At 34.0% G+C, this 19,691-nt stretch overlaps 2 protein-coding genes across 4 annotated transcripts; one reads left to right on the top strand and one right to left on the bottom strand.

The window, feature by feature from the left end:
• Positions 1-5,761: 5,761 nt before the first annotated feature.
• LOC129254589 (protein HGH1 homolog) lies at positions 5,762-9,957 on the bottom strand. 2 transcript variants are annotated; one of them, XR_010296358.1, is made up of 4 exons: positions 9,165-9,957; positions 8,414-8,604; positions 7,175-7,561; positions 5,762-7,019 (listed from the first exon to the last, which is right to left on the bottom strand). XR_010296358.1 is itself a non-coding variant. In XM_054893087.2 (3 exons), exons 1-3 carry the CDS (start codon positions 9,835-9,837, stop codon positions 7,319-7,321), a joined length of 1,107 nt encoding a protein of 368 aa, XP_054749062.2. In that variant the 5' UTR covers positions 9,838-9,957; the 3' UTR covers positions 5,762-7,318. The 2 variants fall into 2 exon arrangements, 1 of the variants encoding a protein (XP_054749062.2); XM_054893087.2 differs by having other exon boundaries at positions 5,762-7,561.
• A 103-nt stretch (positions 9,958-10,060) lies between these two features.
• Positions 10,061-19,189, top strand: LOC129254590 (serine/threonine-protein phosphatase PGAM5, mitochondrial-like). Of its 2 annotated transcripts, none has more exons than XM_054893088.2 (5): positions 10,061-10,368; positions 11,697-11,869; positions 12,349-12,563; positions 13,879-14,012; positions 15,525-19,189. In XM_054893088.2, exons 1-5 carry the CDS (start codon positions 10,184-10,186, stop codon positions 15,673-15,675), a joined length of 858 nt encoding a protein of 285 aa, XP_054749063.2. In that variant the 5' UTR covers positions 10,061-10,183; the 3' UTR covers positions 15,676-19,189. The 2 variants fall into 2 exon arrangements, with proteins under 2 accessions (XP_054749063.2, XP_054749064.2); XM_054893089.2 differs by having other exon boundaries at positions 13,882-14,012; positions 15,525-15,836.
• Positions 19,190-19,691: the final 502 nt, after the last annotated feature.

Here is a 19,691-nt window from a genome sequence, read left to right as displayed (position 1 = left end):
TTATTATTATCATTATTATTATTATTATTATAGTAGTAGTAGTAGTAGTAGTAGTAGTAGTAGTAGTAGTAGTAGTAGTAGTAGTAGTAGAAGTAGGAGCAGCAGCAGCAGCAGCAGCAGTAGTGGTAGTAGTAGTAGTAGTATAGTATAGTATAGTAGTAGTAGTAGTAGTAGTAGTAGTAGTAGTAGTAGTAGTTGTAGTAGTAGTAGTAGTAGAGTAGTAGTAGAAGTGTTGTTATTATTATTATTATCATTATTATTATTATCATTATAATTATCATTACTATTATTATCATCATTATTATGTTGGTTCACTGGGTACAATAATCATCACGACACAAGTCGCACTCGAATATCTTGGTCCGACAAACTGGGCGGGGGATCGGGATCGGGGAGAGTGGTACAAACCTCATGCACCAATGCACCATGTTGTTCTCAAAGAGCATTCCAATCTTGTGTTTATGAATAATTGATAGATGAGCACAGGGCGTGTATTGTGTTTACCTGGAGTCTCACAGACAAGCACCACCTATTATGATCAACAAATTATGTGTTGTTTAGGGGGCCGGCCAAGAATAGGGCCAGCACGGATAGTGTTTGGTGTTGCATGGTTAGATTGAATATAAATAATAATATGTTTTAACAAGCAGATAAATTAAAACTAAGTTTGAGAATAACGTTATCTTGGTGACAGTAATTTTATATTTCTAAACTAAGTTGGACTTATACGAACTTTAGCAGGGGCGACGCCAGGGTACTTTAAATGGAGGGGGGGGGGGCAAGATGTCCTAAAAATGGATTGAATTACAGGGGTAATAGACGGCAAATATTTCTCTTTCAGTGATCTTCTCTCTCTTTCTTCTATTTTTCTTCTTTTTTCTCTTCTTTTGTTCTCCTTATTGAAATATCATAGGCGTGATCGCCCTTCCCTCCTTGTAGCACCGTCTCTCAGTGGATGGAAGAGGGGAATAAAAAACAAGATGGGAATAATTACATCAGCAATAACGAACTATACTTACTAACTTATCGTGGTTGGAATAGTTTAAGATCCTCTATACAAGCAAATTAATCCTTTTTTTACAATCATTCTTTAAAGACGCCATTAAGTATTTTTTTTATAGATTTATTGGTCTATGTACACTTTATAGGCAGCGATTAATTTACATTTGACACTATTATCGTTGTATCTATGATAATCACAATCATCACTAGTTATTTTCATGATACATCATCGATTCTAACAATGATCATCACTTTAAGATGAATTTTTCAATTGAATCTTTGTCTTCTTTCCCATGAATATTGTAGGACAGGGGCGTCGATCCATTTTTCAGATTGGGGAGGGGGGAAAAAATCATGATTCAACGTTCAAAAGGCGCTCGATCACACCAAACAAACTCACCCACACACACTCACACGTACACAGGCCTAATTATATATATGCGAGTGCCGAGAGCGAGCTGAAATTTCTTTATATTCTGACATGAAAGCTTGATATTGTAATCATGTTTGGTACTAATGATTAAAATTGGTATATAAAAGAACAATAGATGCGAGCGCGAAGCGCGAGCTGAAAATTTTTAAATTTCGATCAGAAAAAAATTGACAGTTTTATGGACGTATTTAATAAAGAACAAGATGTATATTCAACAAAAGATTATTGCAAATCGGAGCGGGTGTTCTTTTGAGGTTTAGAACTGAGAACGGGACATTCTATTCACCTATTTAATCATGAAAAGTATGGGTTTTGCTACAGAAATGATGCAAGCGCGAAGCACGAGCTGAAAATTTTGATCTGAAAAAATTGACAGTTTAATAGACGTTTTTAATAAAGAACAAGATGTATATTCAACAAAAGAATTATTGCAAATCGGAGCGGGAGTTCTTTTGAGGTTTAGAACTGAGAACGGGACATTCTATTCACCTATTTAATCATGAAAAGTATGAGTTTTGCTACAGAAATGATGCAAGCGCGAAGCACGAGCTGAAAATTTTGATCTGAAAAAATTGACAGTTTAATAGACGTTTTTAATAAAGAACATATAATAATTTTTAATAAAGAACACATAATAATTCAACAAAAGAATTATTGCAAATCGGAGCGGGGGTTCTCTTGAGGTTTAGAACTGAGAACGGGGCATTCTATTCACCTATTTAATCATGAAAAGTATGGGTTATTTGCTACAGAAATGATGCAAGCGCGAAGCACGAGCTCAAAATTTTTATATTCCAATATGAAAAGCGGACATTTTGTGAGCACGATTTTAAATTAAGAACGAGTTGTGTATCTCAATCTCGCTTGCTGATTTCTGTGTAATATTGCACTATTATTTTATTTTTGCACATGCATGCGGAATTATTGGGGGGGGGGCAAAACGATATGTTTGCCCCCCAATATTTTCATTGGTGGGGCGATCGCCCCCCCCCCCCCCTCCAGGATCGACGCCTCTGTAGGAGGTATGGATCTGGGAGTATCTTAGCCTCGTTCCCTTTGAACCGTGTATAAAAACCTAATAATGACCATCTGATACTATATTTTGGTCGTTCCTTGCCTCTGACTTTGACAATAACCTTGTTATTTAATTTCATTGTAAAGCGACAATTATTACGCGGCTCTGAATGATAACTTGACAGTTTTCTCTGTTATCACTATTATTACTATTGTTAATGTGTACTTAGTGTAATTATCATTATTTATTGTATATTTCCAGTGTATATTTTAACTCGATGGCCCCTTATAAGCTCTGCTTTCTCCGGGGTCACCACACCATCATTCGTTTTTTTGCTCTATATTCTGTTTGTACTTGTATATAATCATCTATATTGGTATGTATTTGTGCAATAATAATTGTTTGTACCTGATGATGGTTGAATAAATAAATTGAATTGAATTGTTAATTTTATTATTATTATTAATTTTGATATTATTTTTATTACTATTATTATTATCATTATCATTGTTATTATTATCATTATTATTACTATTATCATCATTATTATCATTATCATCATTATTATTATTATCATTATCATTATCTTCTTTTCATCTTTTAACTTTTATTGATCATATAATGTGTAACGTATGATCATTTCGCAGTCATTATCAAAGTTTAAATATATACAACATCAAACAATACATAGATAGTGAGGCGGGAGCACTGTTTATTTCGACACCAAAGATTATTATCATTTTAACATTATTATTGTCATTATTTGTCACATTATATAGGATTCACTCTCGCAGGTACTGTCTTCACTGTTAAAATCATTAATTTTCTCTCTTCTTTTTCACTACATCCAACCGTGGACGTGTACCTCTGCGGTCGTGAAAAATACAGTGGGACCTTTCCCAGGGGATAGCCCCACCCATGAATCTCTCTCGTGGACACGACCTGTCTAGCTGTCACCTTCACGAGTCGTTCTCCGCAGAGGATGTTGCAAGACTCTTATACAAGACCGCGTCTAATCTCTCAATGGATTAGAGCTACTGAATAATTGATGAGGTTTACTATGCTTTGTTTACCTGCGCTACAAAGCTGCAGCATGCGTTCCATTCTATATTATAGGTCTACTAATCACCTGTGTGGGACGACAATGGTAATGACAATATCTTATTTGACTTTTTAGTATTGTCCTATATCTTCAGTTAGATAGAGATAGATAGATAGATAAATTTAGTCATTTATTTATTCATTTTCATTTCCAGGTACACATTAACAATAATCAATTTAGTACATTGAAAATAATCATCATACAATATCTATAATACAATATACAAGTGAAAAAAATGAAAGAACACCAGCTAATGCCTGGGGATTATCAAAAGAAATCAAGTTTCTGTTAAAGACTCTCCTCATTAGATAAATAAATGAATAGAATGTAAAAAAAACTAATAAGCATGTTGTTAAGCCCTCACTCTAAATACAAGTTGCTTAAACTTATTTTTATTATTGTTTAAACTTTTTAAACATAGATAGATAGATAGATGGATGGATGGATGGATAGATAGATGGATGGGTGGATGGATAGATAGATAGATAGATAAATAGAATGTAAAAAAAACTAATAAGCATGCTGTTAAGCCCTAACTCTAAATACAAGTTGCTTGAACTTTTTTTTTAATTGTTTAAACCTTATAAACATAGATAGAGATAGATAGACAGATATATAGATCGATAGATAGATAGTTGGATGGATGGATAGATAGATAGATAGATAGACAGGCAGATAGATAGATAGAATGAAAGATATATAGATAGATAGAATGTAAAAAAAACTAATAAGCATGCTGTTAAGCCCTCACTCTAAATATAAGTTGCTTAAACTTTTTTTTATTATTGTTTCAACCTTATAAACATAGATAGTTAGATAGATAGATAGATGGATGGATGGATGGATAGATAGATAGAAAGATATATAGAGATCGATAGATAGATAGATGGATGGATGGATAGATAGAAAGATAGATAAATAGATAGAAAGAAAGATAGATAGAATGTTAAAAAAAAACTATTAAGCATGCTATTAAGCCCTCACTCTAAATACAAGTTGCTTGAACTTTTTTATTATTGTTTAAACCTTATAAACATAGCTAGTTAGATAGACAGATAGAAAGATCGATAGTTGGACTCCGTGGATGGATAGATAGATAGAAAGGTAGATAGAAAGACAGATAGATGGATAGATAGAGGGATTGGTGGATAGATAGGAGGATGGATGTATGGATTACTGGATGGATAAAGTTATAGATAAACCTTTCTTTTATAGATAAATAAAAAAGCTACATGTATATCCAACAAACCAATGTTATCAAAAGGAGTGTGGTTGTCGAATCTATATGAAAAGTATAGTATATTGTTGCTAATCAACTCTCTTAAAGAAACACCGCAAATTCACGAACTAAAAACGTAAAATTTAGGCATGTTGTTTAATTTTGTTTTAATTGTGGAGAAAGGCAGACTAACTAGATGTATAGATAAATCGATGAATACGGATAGAGGAAAACTAATAATAGATGAATTAAATAATCTCATTTTTATTTACGAATTTAAGCAAACACATAAATCAAATGAATAAGTTTATATATTCATAATAATGAATGACATGAATGAGTCAATGGACGAGTGAATCAAGGGGCGTTAGTCGAGAACTGATCAAATTTAATACAGTGTGTGAGAGCTGAGGGAACACATCTTTAAATCGGCTGGATAATAGCTGCATGTTTATTACGATCGATGTGTATATAATGTTACCATGCATGCATTCTTCTTTATTTCTTTAATTAGTTCTGCGAACCATGGACCTATATGTGCGAACTAACTTCTCCAATTTAGCGGTCGGATGAGGGTCATGCCAAATATGGGTCTTATGAGGGCGCAAACCTATTAGGAGCTTTGCTCCAGATGAAGGAAATAATGACATATGTACCCTCTCATTCTGTCTCTCACCCCCTCTCCCTCTGTCACCCCTTCTCCCTCTCTCTTCATTCTATCATCTTCTAATTTGTTTTCTTTTCACCTGTAAACACACAATCATACATAATTATTAAGGTGTCATGACGTTTTTTCGTAACACGTTCCCACAAGTTACTTTCTCGTTCCCCCGACTAAAATTGGGAACAAGTGAGGTTATCGGCCCAAGTTGAGGTAACGAGTCAATGAAAAAACGCCAAGTCAAGTTAGGGGCTCTAAACATTCAACCATGTTCCTTGACAACAATCCAAACATTCATACAAGCTATATCTTTCTTTTAATTTAAAAAAAAAAAAAATTGCCACTTTCTGCTTTATTTTCTTCTCTATTTTCTGGTCATACCAATTTTACCATTTCATTTCCAAATAAATTTAATAGATATAGGTAGAAGATATTCCTCAAATTGAGCTAATAGGCAATGGTATATAAGAAGTATTATTATAACATGGGAAACAATAATCATATGACAGCATTTCCGTAATTTTATTACATAATTTGTATTTCTTTTAAATAAAAGAGAGATTACAGCATACAATTATTGCTAGAAGATTATTTGATCTAGCTCAAATGGATTTGAACAATTCATAAGTGTAAACATAGGATTTGTAATCTGAACAATCACATTGATACAATAACATAATTTTGAATAACATACATTATTCTGAATAAAGGTTGTGAGACAGATATGTTAAAATATGAAGATATCTAGAAATGAACAGAATTCAGACATGTCAGCTACTGATTTCAGAAAAACAACTTTGCTACAAGGAGTGTACCAAGGACGTTGCTACCAGGAGGGGACAGTGGGTAGAACCCCCCCCCCCCCCCCATGATTTTTTAAGTCATGAAGAAAAAAAAAGGGAGGGAAATTTGATTAAAAATTGGGTAGAAAGGAAAGAAGAGAGTACAAACAAGAGAGGACTTGGCCATGCAACTGAGAAACATTGCATTATTCAAGAGGGAAAAATTACATCAACTTAAGGTAATCTTCGATCTTAGATCATGATCTGAACATTCAGTATCCCATAAACATAAGAATTTGAGAATGTATTCATTCTATGTGTAGCATCCATACAGTGAACATGCTGAAATCAAGTTGTTTATAGCAGTAATTTAGAAAACAGAATTACATTAATGATGATTTAGTGAAAATCCACTGAGGAAAGTTATGAGCTTTTGAATTATAATTTCATTAGCAGTTCTTTGCTATGATATTGATTCCATAAAATCCTTAAAAAAGAAATTATATACTTGTGCATTCAATATCATCATACATTATATCACATGTGCTTCAATGAGATGAATATTCTGTTATCAATCATTAAAAAATGTAAATATATGGAATGTATACATGAATATGGGGCACCTGCCTTCAAGTGACCTCACAAAATCTAAAATCTAAAAACTTTATTTAAGTATGATGGATTCTCTTGAAACCTTTGTTAATATGTTTCTCTTTATTTTTTTTTTTCATTCATTAAAAAAGCTTTTTGTTCTGGTGAACTTCCCCTTCATCAAATTATAATCCCTGGGGGCCATTTCATAAAGCTGTTCGTAAGTTAAGAGCAACTTTAAGAACAACTGGTGAACCCTTCTTACACGCTAAACCATCATCAATTCAATATACCATTTACCACAAGAAAGGATCACCAGTCGTTCTTAAAGTCGCTCTTAACTTACGAACAGCTTTATGAAACACCCACCTGGCATCTTATTAACAAATTCATTCCTTTCATAATCCTCATTTGCTTAGATCTTTAATCCTTTATCAAAAGACACATCTGAACATATGACACAGACTATAAATAATTAAAAACTAATGCCACCCTAAGTTAAAAAATCAAATGTTAATCTTTCTGCTGGTCCTCGACCTCCTTCTTTTGATCTAGTTTTACTTTGATCTCCTCCGGTATCTCCACATCCCTAAGATTCTCCATTCCTGGTAGCGGTTCATCCATGATGAGGACATCAATCACCTGATGACACAGACTCTCAACTTTCTCATCCTTCTCCCACTGATGATACTCCCTCAGGATCACATATGTCCTTTTTTCCTTCACGATCCGCCGACCCTCCTTTGAGGCACAGAGCTGAAAGAAATGACGACAAACTTTTAATAATGAATTTTGTGTTAACCAAGACTTGATGTATTTTCATTCTACATGAAAGGAGATGAAAAATATCCATAGACTTAAATCATATACTGTACTGCGGAATAAACTGCCTAATAATCTGAGGGCCATCACATGTACTTCCACCTTTCTCAAATCTTTAAAAACGGACTTGTTCTCACGTTAGATTATTTTGTTTAGGAAAGGTATGTTACAATGTTTTGTTAATCTTTCATTTAGTATTTATGTATTTTATTTCAAGTATACCTGTATTAGACTTACTTACCTCTTTTGTAAAGCGCACAGAGATTCTGTCGAATATTATGCGCTATATAAGCATCTATTATTATAATTATTTATTTGAACAACTAATTTCTGAAGTAACCCGTTACATATAATGTGTAACTCAAAATTGAAAATATCAAATATGAACTTGTATTTCTCACTGAAATTGTATACTCTATTGAAGACATTCAAGAGTCATCACTGGACTATCTAGTTTCATCAGGAAGAATAATAAACAAATTATCAATTACTATGATATTCTATATATAAAATCATATATTTCATGCATTTAATGACTATGGAAGCTGTATCCATCCATCATTAGATAGGTACTATTGGCGGGCCTAATCTTTTTTCCATCATTAGAATTATCGACTTATTTTAAGGAAAAGGGGTCATTTTTTCAGTAATAGTCTACATACATTCTTAACAATTTTTATAGCAAGGGGTTACAGTTTTCTTTCAATTTCAACACTATCTGAATATTTTTAGCACAAAAAAGAAGAAATCTAGAAGTTCAAAAAAAGAAAAATGAAAAATACTAACTTGATAAATTGCTTCCAAGAGCATAGCACGAATATCAGGATCATCCTCCCTCTTCTTTGTCTCCTCAAGATACTGAAGATCATCTGGTAATCCTTCCATATCCTCCTCACTCAGCTCTTCAGGACCAGCTAATGGTAGCAAGAGATGGGGCAAGATATCCACATCATCTCCTAACAACCATTCATGAGATGCTAAGTAATAGTTGAAGGGATAAAAAATGGTTTGAAAACAGATTAATTCAGAAAATATACTTGGCTCATATATCAAATGGAAATGCTGGCAAATGTAAGGATAAGGATTAAAAAATTATTATAAATGTATGTACACAATATTTATATATTTACAATTATACAAAAACATATGAATAAGTATCTATTTGTGCATCCATGTCTATAAAATTCTCTCTCAGAAAGAAGAATTTGTGAATTTATCCAAGAATGTAATACTTGATTTTTCACTTCATTATCGATACAAAAAATAGAAAATAACAGATCATTGTACTTCTATAACGTTCTAAGAGAAAGCGTTAAGTGACAAGTGTCATCACCTAAAATAATATGCATACATGGAAAACTTATATGAGCCTAAAACCTAAATTTTGCCATTTAGAATCACGATAGAGGTCATTTCAAACTTCCACTTCATAGATGAACAAAGACGTGACTAAATGCGAATAACATGACTGCTGACAAGGACAAGTAATAAATAAACTTTTCTGAAGATTTTTTTCCCCCTTAATTCCAATCATTACCAGTTTCAAAACAGCAGTTCCTCAATGCTGTTGCTACTCCTCTTCTCCTGGCCATTGATAATTTATACTGAGTAAATGGAAGTAACCTCTGTACAATGCATCGCTCTCTGTTTAAGATATATTCTCTTGCTTCGGTAAGCTGAGTTAGGTTGGCTAATAAAGGTCCAACATAGTCAAGACTCGAGTTCTTCTTATTGTAACCTTCTTTACAAAACGCTTCCACAAGTTTGTTCATTCCAACAGCAGAACTTTCATCATCATCATGTTGAAGAATTTTTAAGACCCGTTCTGCTCCAGCTCTGTTTCGAGTTAAGTTGCTAAGAATCATGCAAGCTTGCTTGGCAAAAGGACTCGAAGGATTGATGATCGTCTGCAGCAAATGGGATATGTACGACAGATCAAGGGCAAGTTTTTCTGCAAAGCTATCTTCCGATGACAAATTGACCACAATATGATAAGCCTGCTCTTGGTGGGATTCGTGCACAGCATCCGAACAGATAAGCTCCCCCACAGTTTCGGCTACGGGCAAGAGCTGTGTCCCGATGGTGAGTCGCCCCTCTTTGCTTGCAGTCGTACCAGTCACATGCGCGAGTGCCGTGTCCCTGACATCGGGTCTAGTTGTCACTGATAGGAACTGAATCAGTTCTTCAATAACTGAGGCATCTGCCATCATCAATATGAAGGGGAAATATCATAAATATGAGAGAGAAATTCATTAGAAGCTGAAACTAGTTATTCCATGTAAAGCAGCGCAGCAGAGCAGAACTCGCCTATAGCTAAATAGGCTTCTCTCGCGCTCGCAGGAGTTTTATTTTGTTGACCTTTTTCAGCACGTAGATATGTAGGCTTATGTCACTAAAAACGACTGGTGGGAAATAGTCTACTCATTAAAAAGCATTCCACTTCCGGTAGCGTGACAACCTAGACAGAGACGGAAAATCTTCCATTTAATTTGATTTTATTGGTAAATTGTTTGATTGAGCAGATTCTGAAATCATTTTCTGCACCGGATTGAAATAATGCCATCGTTTAATCATGGTTTTAGAGCCGCGAAGCTCTTAATTGGAGTTTCAAGTGGGGTTGCGTTTGGAGCAGCTGCAATGAAATATTCCCAGCGAGAGCGAGATGGATTCCTCCCCACAGCTCTGGCGGCGTGGACTACCAATCACAACCCAAGTGTCAGATGGGATTCCAACTGGGACAAGTTAGTTTTGTGTTCTATTCTGAATTTTTGTGGGGAGCTTAACCGAATATAAAGTTCATTTACAAGTTCCTTCTCCTTACTCTAGAATCCAGAGGTAGAATATTCATGAATAAATTTCAAATTAAGTTAAATTTGAAAAATCATTTCTCTGAGACTTGAGTGATACTATTACTAATACTAACTAGCAAAACGTTTATTCTAAACTTAGTTAATTATAAAGTTTGAGAAATTGAGGAGGAGTTATTGAAAGAAACTGAGAAATAAAGCAGTGGCAAAAATAGTCATTTCTGACTGGTTACCAGCCAAACCAAACAAACTAGGAAGAGAAGAAGGGTTAGAAGGGCTTTGTGTCTATCAACCAAAATTTTACTGTTAATAATAATATCTAGAAAAAAAGAGAAACTATGATTTTATTGATCTTGTTTTCTAATGAAAAGGAAAGGTTTGTGCCCTATTTTGTACTTTCCACTAATGGAAGGCCCTTCCAAAATATGCTCAAAATTGTAGTTTTCAAGCTCCCTTGTGCAATATTTCTCAAGTCTCAAGATTACATGTATATTGAAAAGCGGATCACAAACAAATGGAGTTCATAATCATAGAATCGATAGTGAACACACAAAAAATAAGAGTGTTTTGTATGTTGCATAGACTAAATGCAGACAGGGTGGTTGCAGACTTCAAATGTGTTGGGCTAGAGGCATTCTGCTCTGCAAGAAAAATGTGTTCTGAAAATCCTTCACAAAGACAAACTTAAATTACATTATATGAAGTTTAACTTTGATATTTAAAGCTTGGAAGTTCAATTGTAAATGACCATTATACCTGATGATTTCTTTGAATTGTCAGTTGGCCTTGTCCCAGCCCCTGATTATGCGGGGATGGCCAGGACTGATATTCACTTATTAAGCTAGACTTTGCATGCATGCTTTTTATCTGGATTCTGAGTATGGCGATTTTTATTTGTAGGGTGATTGCAAGTGCAGGCTCTCGGGGCTTTTCATCTGCATCAATTGACTGGGCTCTGTTGTTCAGTTGACTGGGACTATTATGATCTTCACCAAATTTCTGACTTTGCCAGGAACATGCCTAAAAAATAAATATTTTTTGTGCACAAGTTAATTCCAAGGCAGGCCCTTTACTTAACTTTATAAACCAATTCTGTATTGCTAGACCCTATGATGTTTCTGAATCATTGAATAGGCAATTTCAATATTGTCATTTCATTCACTGTAAATGTAGAAAAGGGCTTTGCTAACTTTTCCTGATACCTTATTGTTTTTCCAAGCAAAAACTACAATGATTAATTTCAAGAATATCCTTATTGTCAGGAGAGACCCACAAAGCTTGATAGATCCATCCAGAACTGAGGTTGACTCTAAGGATCCAACAGCCAGCCTCTCTGGAGCAAAACCAACAGCAACCAGGCATCTGATCCTCATCAGACACGGACAGTACAACACTGATGGGATCACTGATGATGTCAGGATACTCACTGCACTGGGTAGGTACTTCCTGCTTCCTAGAATTATTCTGCTCGAGTTAGAAGTACAAAGTGGAATATGACAACAAGGCGTCACATTTTTTTATTTCATTTGAAAAATATAAAAGCAAGACTCTGATCCTGCACTGCCTCAAGTACCTTTATTTTTTATTTATTTACTTTATTATTAATTTGTTTGTTTATTTTTTATGATTAAGAATAATAATACACTAAGGCAGAGTGGATTTGGCACATTACAAACCCCATCTATTATTATTTATTACTGTACATTCATTCAACCAAAGATTAATGTAACAGATTGATAAAGATTAAGTGTCAATGATCCTTATTTCTTGAATTTCAATAATTGTTACACTGAAAGTCTAAACCTTTGAAAGTTTGCACAATGACAAGTGCGTTCTAAATTTGCAGGATTAGGATTTTAGTAATGGTATATCAACTTTTTGCAATAAATATTTAAACGTTATGAAATATTTTAGGACGGGAGCAAGCCGAAATGACAGGAAAACGACTGAAGGCTCTGAACCATCCCTATACCACCATCATCAACTCTACCATGGCCAGAGCTATAGAGACGGCAAACATTGTCTGTCAACAACTACCAGATGTACCTCGTGAATCATGTGAGCTCCTGAGAGAGGGTGCACCAATACCCCCTGAACCACCAGTGGGTCATTGGAAACCGGAAGTCAAGGTGAGATCATTATTGTGTTGATAAATCATTTTGTCTTTTATATGTATTTTATGTAATTATTAGTTTTAGTTTTTTTTCCCGTTAGATAACATCAATGAGCATTTGATGTTTCAGATGCTATACTGAATAGAATGAAGATAGGAATGAGAACCTCTTTAGAAAAAAGTGTTTTATTGTAATGAATGAAATATACCATTAGGTATTTTGAATTAATGAAATACAGGTAAGTTTGCCTATCATTAAAGTTGAATCGCTTAGGATGAAAGAAATTTGTATGACTCGGGCAATGATTTTGTGAGGTAATTGCTTTGCACAATCTAGCTTTAAGTGACTCATGCAGACTTAAATGGACGGCTATATACATATACTTGCATGAAAAATAACATGAACTGATGGCATCACCCGCTTACTACATGTAGGCCTATAGGCCTATCTTTTGTGATTTATGATATGAAACATGAAATACTTTAGTTTTCTCCTCATGATCATGAGAAGCAAAGTTATATTTCAACATCTACATGTGGAATCAGTATTGTTGTAACCTATTGTCTCTTTATTGTCAAATCTTAAAAAAAAGTGAAAAATTGTATAATTCCAATACAATATGAAATAAAAAATGGCATCATTAACTCTTTCATTGCATATCATTGTGTTGTGCATATAATTGTTTTGTGAAAAATAAACAGAATTTTAGGATATCATAACTTTTGTATTTTACATTTGATTTCGATGAAATTTCCACTGTCATGCTTGTTTTGATTTTCTCTCCTTATTTCATTTTTTTTTTGGGAGGGGGTGGACTTGCCCTTTGATAACTGGATGCCTGTTCTTTTTAATGGAAGTTAGTTGCTAGAGGCATTATTTTCCTATTGATTATGTTTTTTCCTAGTAGAGATCTTCATCACAGAAAACTTGACTGTTGTTCATTACTCTAATTTCTGTGCTAAAACATGTTATATTTCTGTATCTGGTTTGTTGTTCATGTTTTGGCTTTCCTGTTTGCGCCTTAGTCTTATAGATTTAGAGAGCTCTAGAGAGAGAGAGTGTGTGTGTGTGTGTGTGTGTGAGAGAGAGAGAGAGGGAGAGAGAAGGAGATAAATCAAGAAAGAGAGGGAGATAGGGACGGGGAGGGATAGAATGAGCAAGGAAGTGGGAGAGAGAGTTGAAATTTGGGGAGAAAGGAATAAATGAGATTGTCTGTACTTCTGTAAACTGCAATGTGTTCTTTTTGTTGCTAACACTTTCTATCTGTCTTATCTGTTTCCTTTAACATTCCCTTGCCTCTTGCTGACAACCTTGTCTTGGCATTCTCTAGCAGTTCTATGAGGATGGAGCTCGGATCGAGGCTGCATTCAGGAAATACTTCCACCGAGCTGACCCTGAACAGACGAAGGATAGCTTTGAGGTCATTGTATGCCATGCCAACGTCATTAGATACTTTGTATGCAGGTAACTGGTCTGTTATGATCCTATTTTTGACATGTCAAGCCCAACACACACTCAACGACCTGGGGACCCGTTTCATAAAGCTGTTTGTAAGTTAAGAATACTGGTGATTCTTTCTTGTGGTAAGTGATACTCACCATTGAATGTCCATTGGTGATTACAGTATTTAGCGCATAAGAAAGGTTTACCAGTTATTCTTAAAGTCGATTACTCTTAACTTACAAACAGCTTTATGAATGACCCACCTGTTTGTTATTACGTTTTAACAAAATTGTTATAATTATGTTTATTTACACTCCAACTTAAAAATTCTTAAAGATCAAAGTTTCGAATAGTGGAATGCATGATTAAAGATAAATGCCAGTTGTGGTAATGATCTCAAAATGAGCTTGTACAGAATCCAATTAAATGACCACCAAAGTGTCTGTATAAATAAAAAACATGTGCCAAATGATTCTTGAAGAAATTGTGTAATTGCTGAGAAATTAGCAAATAAGCACGGGATTCGGGCCAAGCGTCGGGCCGACATTCTAAGCAGTAATAATACGCTGTCCCATGTGCGCTTATCTGTGTTGGTGACCTTCAGTGTGGACATTTTTCAGCGGAGATTTCAAGATTTCACAAAGTTCAGTTTATGTAACTGTCCCAGATCGAGATCCTCGATGATATAGTGACAATTAAGCCTGGTTTTACAGACTTTCTCGTGAAATCAGTGTTTACTGCAACTACTTTCATTTATCTTTAGTCAATATTCCAGTCTTATTATAAACCTCCCTGTATGAATGTACATGCAAAATCAATTCCTAATCAAAGTGACGGCATAGAAATCTTGCCATCAGCTATGATTTTAAGCTGATTTGGATTTTACCACAAGGCTTGCAGTAAAGCAGAATTTTATATTAGTATTCATGGCATTCCTTCGAACTTCAAATAAACTTGTCTTACTTTTTTAAAGTTTATAATTGTTAAAGAACTTGGTCGCTTTCTGATAGTACAGAGCGCAACGAGTATGCTTCTATGTTGCCCTATATTTACATGATATAAGTGTTTAATGAATTCCATTATTTTGATGTTTTTGTAGTCTTGAATTTTACCTTTGAATAAATTGTGTTAACCCAATGAAAAGCTTAAATACATAAAGATGTGTGAGAGTCTTAATTGCAATTACAAATGTAATCCTTTTTAATACTATATGGTAAGACAATAACCTTTCAATTGAATATAATTTGATTACTTGCATGCCTGTTAACAATATTTCAGGAATTAGATTTTAGATAAGTTCACTCTGTTTTGAGATCATCTTGCAAGATAAATTAATCTTTAAATATCGTGGATGGCTTGAACAAAATAAATCATGTTAACATTTCAGTATGAAATGCATTGTACTTGATTATTCAGGCTCTTCATTATGTTAATTTAATGACTGTTTCCATAGTATTTTGTTAAAGCAAACTATAGACGATTGATTAACAAAGTAATTGAGCTATTTTTCCCCTTTTCTTTCACACATTGCAGAGCGATGCAGTTTCCGCCCGAGGCTTGGCTTCGTATGAGTTTGTATCATGGTAGTATAACATGGCTTTCACTGCGTCCCAGTGGGCGTGTCTCACTTAGAACGTTAGGTGATGTAGGTTTCATGCCAGCTAATAAGGTGTCTGTTGCATAACTATCATCCTTGCCAGGCCAACCAGTCTTTCAGGAAGATATCTAGTTTTTAAAGCTCTATCCCAGTTTGGTTGGATCTAACAATGTGAGGTACTGTACTGTAAATGCAAAGCCACCGTGTTTTTTCTTGTGATGAATATGAAACAATGAAATTCAACATACATTCAATATTTTGTCCTTGTTTGGGGGGAAAAAACATATTTCTTGGGCCCCTAACACACAGGTTAGTAATTGATTGTACTTAAGTCATGACAATCAGTCTTACGATCATTCATGAAGCCTTGTGTTGCTGACTTCTGCTGGTTCTGAATTGAACTACCTTTAAAGCCAAGTCATTGAGTTGATTTGAACAAAATAGAGAAAAATCAGTTACGAATATTTTGCAATTTGTTACATTGTACATGTGCTTCTTTTCAAAGCAGAAATAGTTATAATTTGATATTCATTGAATTGCCAATGTGTTGATAAGCTTTATTTGAACTGCTCCTAAATTTGAAACATCACTCTGCATTAAAGGAGAATGAAACCCTTGAAACCAGCTGAATCCATATCAAAGAGAAAAATCAAAGAAACATATTGTTGAAAGTTTGAGGAAGATTGAATGAATAATAAGAAAGTTATGAGCATTTGAATGTCGAGATCACTAATGCCATGTAGATCCTCCCATTGGCAATGCGACCAAGATCTGTGATGTCACACACGTACAACTCCCTCATTACTTTAGTACTTATTTCACTTATATTCTCACTTTTATAGAGTCTATCACAAGGTGAGGTGTTCTCTTTATGAGAGGACAAGTACAGAGGTTTCACAACATTATATCATTGATGAATCGTTTGTCATATGATTAGAATGAGCAAAAAGATATGTTTTGGGGTATATTTTCAGTGTCCAAAAGGGGAGAGTTGTTCATCTGTGACATCATAGATCTTGGTCGCATTGCCAATGGGAGGATCTCCATAACATTAGTGATCTCGACATTCAAATGCTCATAACTCTTCTATTGCTAGTCCTATTTCACTCAGACTTTTGTTGATCTTATTCTTTGATTTTTCTGCTTTCACAAAAGCTAACTTGCTCCAAGAGTTTCATTCTCCTTTAAAAACGGCTTCCATTCCTCGCAATCCGGATTAATGCTTTGTAAAGGAGATGCTGCGGCTGTATTCATGAGATAAACCCTTGTCGATTATGGAATGACTGTTCCTAATTTTCACCAACTCATTCTCCCTAGGTAGATCATTTAATCCTGTAATGTAAAAAGTGGGGGGAAATGATTTACAAAAATATGAGGAGAAAGAGTATTGGTATTAAATGAATGATAATTTTGGTACAACATAATTGCAAAAAGGGAGATGAAATCAGAAATCTAGCTTTCTATGAATGTAGTCTGAAATTCTTGCTTAGTTTGGATTTAAACTTGAGTTGATTTTTGAGAGTCATGAGTCATGGAGTAAAGCAAAATATATTGAAAGCCAAAACTGTCAATGGAGATTAGATTTAATTTTACTTGCAAAGAGAATGCTCATTTAGATGTTATTTGTTTCCTACTTATTTTTCATTTTTCTTGTATCTTATGTGTACAAGCACTTCATGCAATTTCGTACTGTTGTAGCATTTACTTATTTTTTATATTTTAATATAATAAACAATTTTTTCATCAAGACTATGCTGACTTAAATGCTATTTTTCCTATTGGTCTAGTAGGAATACAGTTGTGAATGTGTTTCAAAGAATATTCAGTAAGTTTCCGAAATACCAAATGTGTTTCCCTGATTTATTGCATATTAAAATAATGATCAGAAATGTTGAATCAAGAAACCTTTTTTTTCTTTTTTTTCTGAGAGGAAAAAATGCATATATTGATAGTGATGTTAATAAATGAAATGTACAAGATAATTAACTGTTTACCCTTGATAGGAATAAAATTTTTAATATTGTGTCATTTCTGTGTGTGTTTGTTAGAATGTGAACTAGAAAAGCATTGTTTCCATTGTATTCAGAAATTGATGATAATATTAATGCAACTAGAGTGTCCGTACCTACTCTGCAAACTTACCTTTATAATTTCCGTGTACTGTATGTGTCTAATAATGCATATGTTTACTTCAAAATAGAATTTAGTAGTGATGGAAATATTACTGGAGAACATTTATGTTGAATTACCATGATATGTATAATGTAGAGTTGATTTATTTGTATATGGTTCTGTTTAAATGGATTGCTAATAAGTGGTATATTTGTAAACATTCAAAGCATTATATTTTTTTTTCATAAAAGTAATGTGAACTAGAGATACTTTATTTTAAAAGGTTAGCCTGCGGGAATTTATAATAGTGGGGCCCATTTGATGGACTGACAAATGAAATGACCACCAATGTTTTACATATTTTTAAATATTGTGCATAGTCCCAGGCCCGCTTCATAAAACTTGTTACAATAACAAATTTGCAACAACAGTTTAAAGCTACTGAAATCATTCTATTAGATTGGTTTATAGTAAACTTGTTACAGAAATTGTACATTAGGTATTATAACAACTCTTTATGAAATAGAATACAGGAAAAACTGTTCATTTAATGTTAGATATATTGATATTATGAATGCGTGCCAAACTGTATTTTGTACCATTATAGATTTTTATAAATAAATCATTAATATCTGTTTTAAGTGCATAAACCTGGGGCTGTTTTTATAAGCTGTTTGTACCCTGAGTTATGCATGACTTCACGCATGACAAGTGACGTTCTTGTGCAAATATTTCAGATTTTGATATAATTGGAGCGAACTTTCAATAATTATCTTGAAATCTTGACAAATTTTAAAACTTTGCATTCAAATGCTTGTTAGTGGAAGCATTGTGGTCTGGTGGTTATGACTCTTGTCTTTCTATCTGAGGGACGTGGGTTTGATCCCAGCCATGGCTTGTTTTCCTTCAGCAAGAAATTTACCCACGTTGTGCTACACTTAACCCAGGTGAGGTGAATGGGTACCCGGTAAGAAGAAATTTTCTTGAATAGTTAAGCACCTACATGTATATGGGCAGCACAGCTTAGGCCGTGGTTATCGCAGCGCTTTATAAATCCAGTTATTGTTATTCTTATTTTCATTAACAAGAAGAATATCATAAAAAGATTGGATTTTATATTATTGAAAATGTGATTTAGTATAAGATAGGGTCATGGATATAGTTGTAATTCAGAACACCTGTTATTCATTATTATTCAACTTGCCAGATACGCTGTTCCTTTAGTCATTTACAGAAATGCATGTTTTGTATTAATACTGTACAATGTACATTCAGAGTGTGCATATCATTTTGGCAGAATAAGATTTGTCCTTAATTATACGGGTTTATCTGTAAATATTGACCTCATACAAAAAATAATTGACAAATTTTAATATGCTTTATTCTCCATCATGAAGTGCAGTTAAGTAAGGTAATTTCCACTAGAGAGTATATTTAAGATTATGAGACTGATAATAAATAAAACCCAAGAAGAATTAACTATTGAAAATGTAGTTTTGTCTCAATAATTGGATGTTATTTTGCAGTTCAGTATATACAAATAGGAGTGGGCTATACATGGGTAAAAAATACTTTTTTTGGAATTTCAATATGACAACAGTTTTTTTTTATTCCTTGTAATGTATCTCAACATGAAATGACAATATTTTTTGTCTCGGGTCCAAGAAAAAAGTGTGCCGGGCCAAAATCCAAAATGGCCGCCAAAACCCCCCAAAATCACAGTTTTGGCCACAACATTTTTATTTGGTGGTCAATTTCTCTGGTTTTGGTGTCTATTCATATGTTTTGGGGGGCAGGCAATTTGTTTTTCCTATGATTAGTACTTTTAAACCATTATTTCTAGTTAAAAGGTAATTATACCTAAATTTTCCCATTTTTGTAGCCTTTTTTCAGCCAAAAAGTAGGTTTTATCATCCTGGGGTTCTGGGATATTAGATGGTACGAGGTCAACAATAGCAAGCAGCTTCATATAGCTATATTGCTTTTATTCC

The sequence above is a fragment of the Lytechinus pictus genome, chromosome 2 (assembly GCF_037042905.1).
Source record: "Lytechinus pictus isolate F3 Inbred chromosome 2, Lp3.0, whole genome shotgun sequence".
Lineage (NCBI taxonomy): Eukaryota > Metazoa > Echinodermata > Echinoidea > Temnopleuroida > Toxopneustidae > Lytechinus > Lytechinus pictus.
Note: the sequence above shows the minus strand (reverse complement) of the source record. Positions and strands in the feature narration are given on the sequence as shown.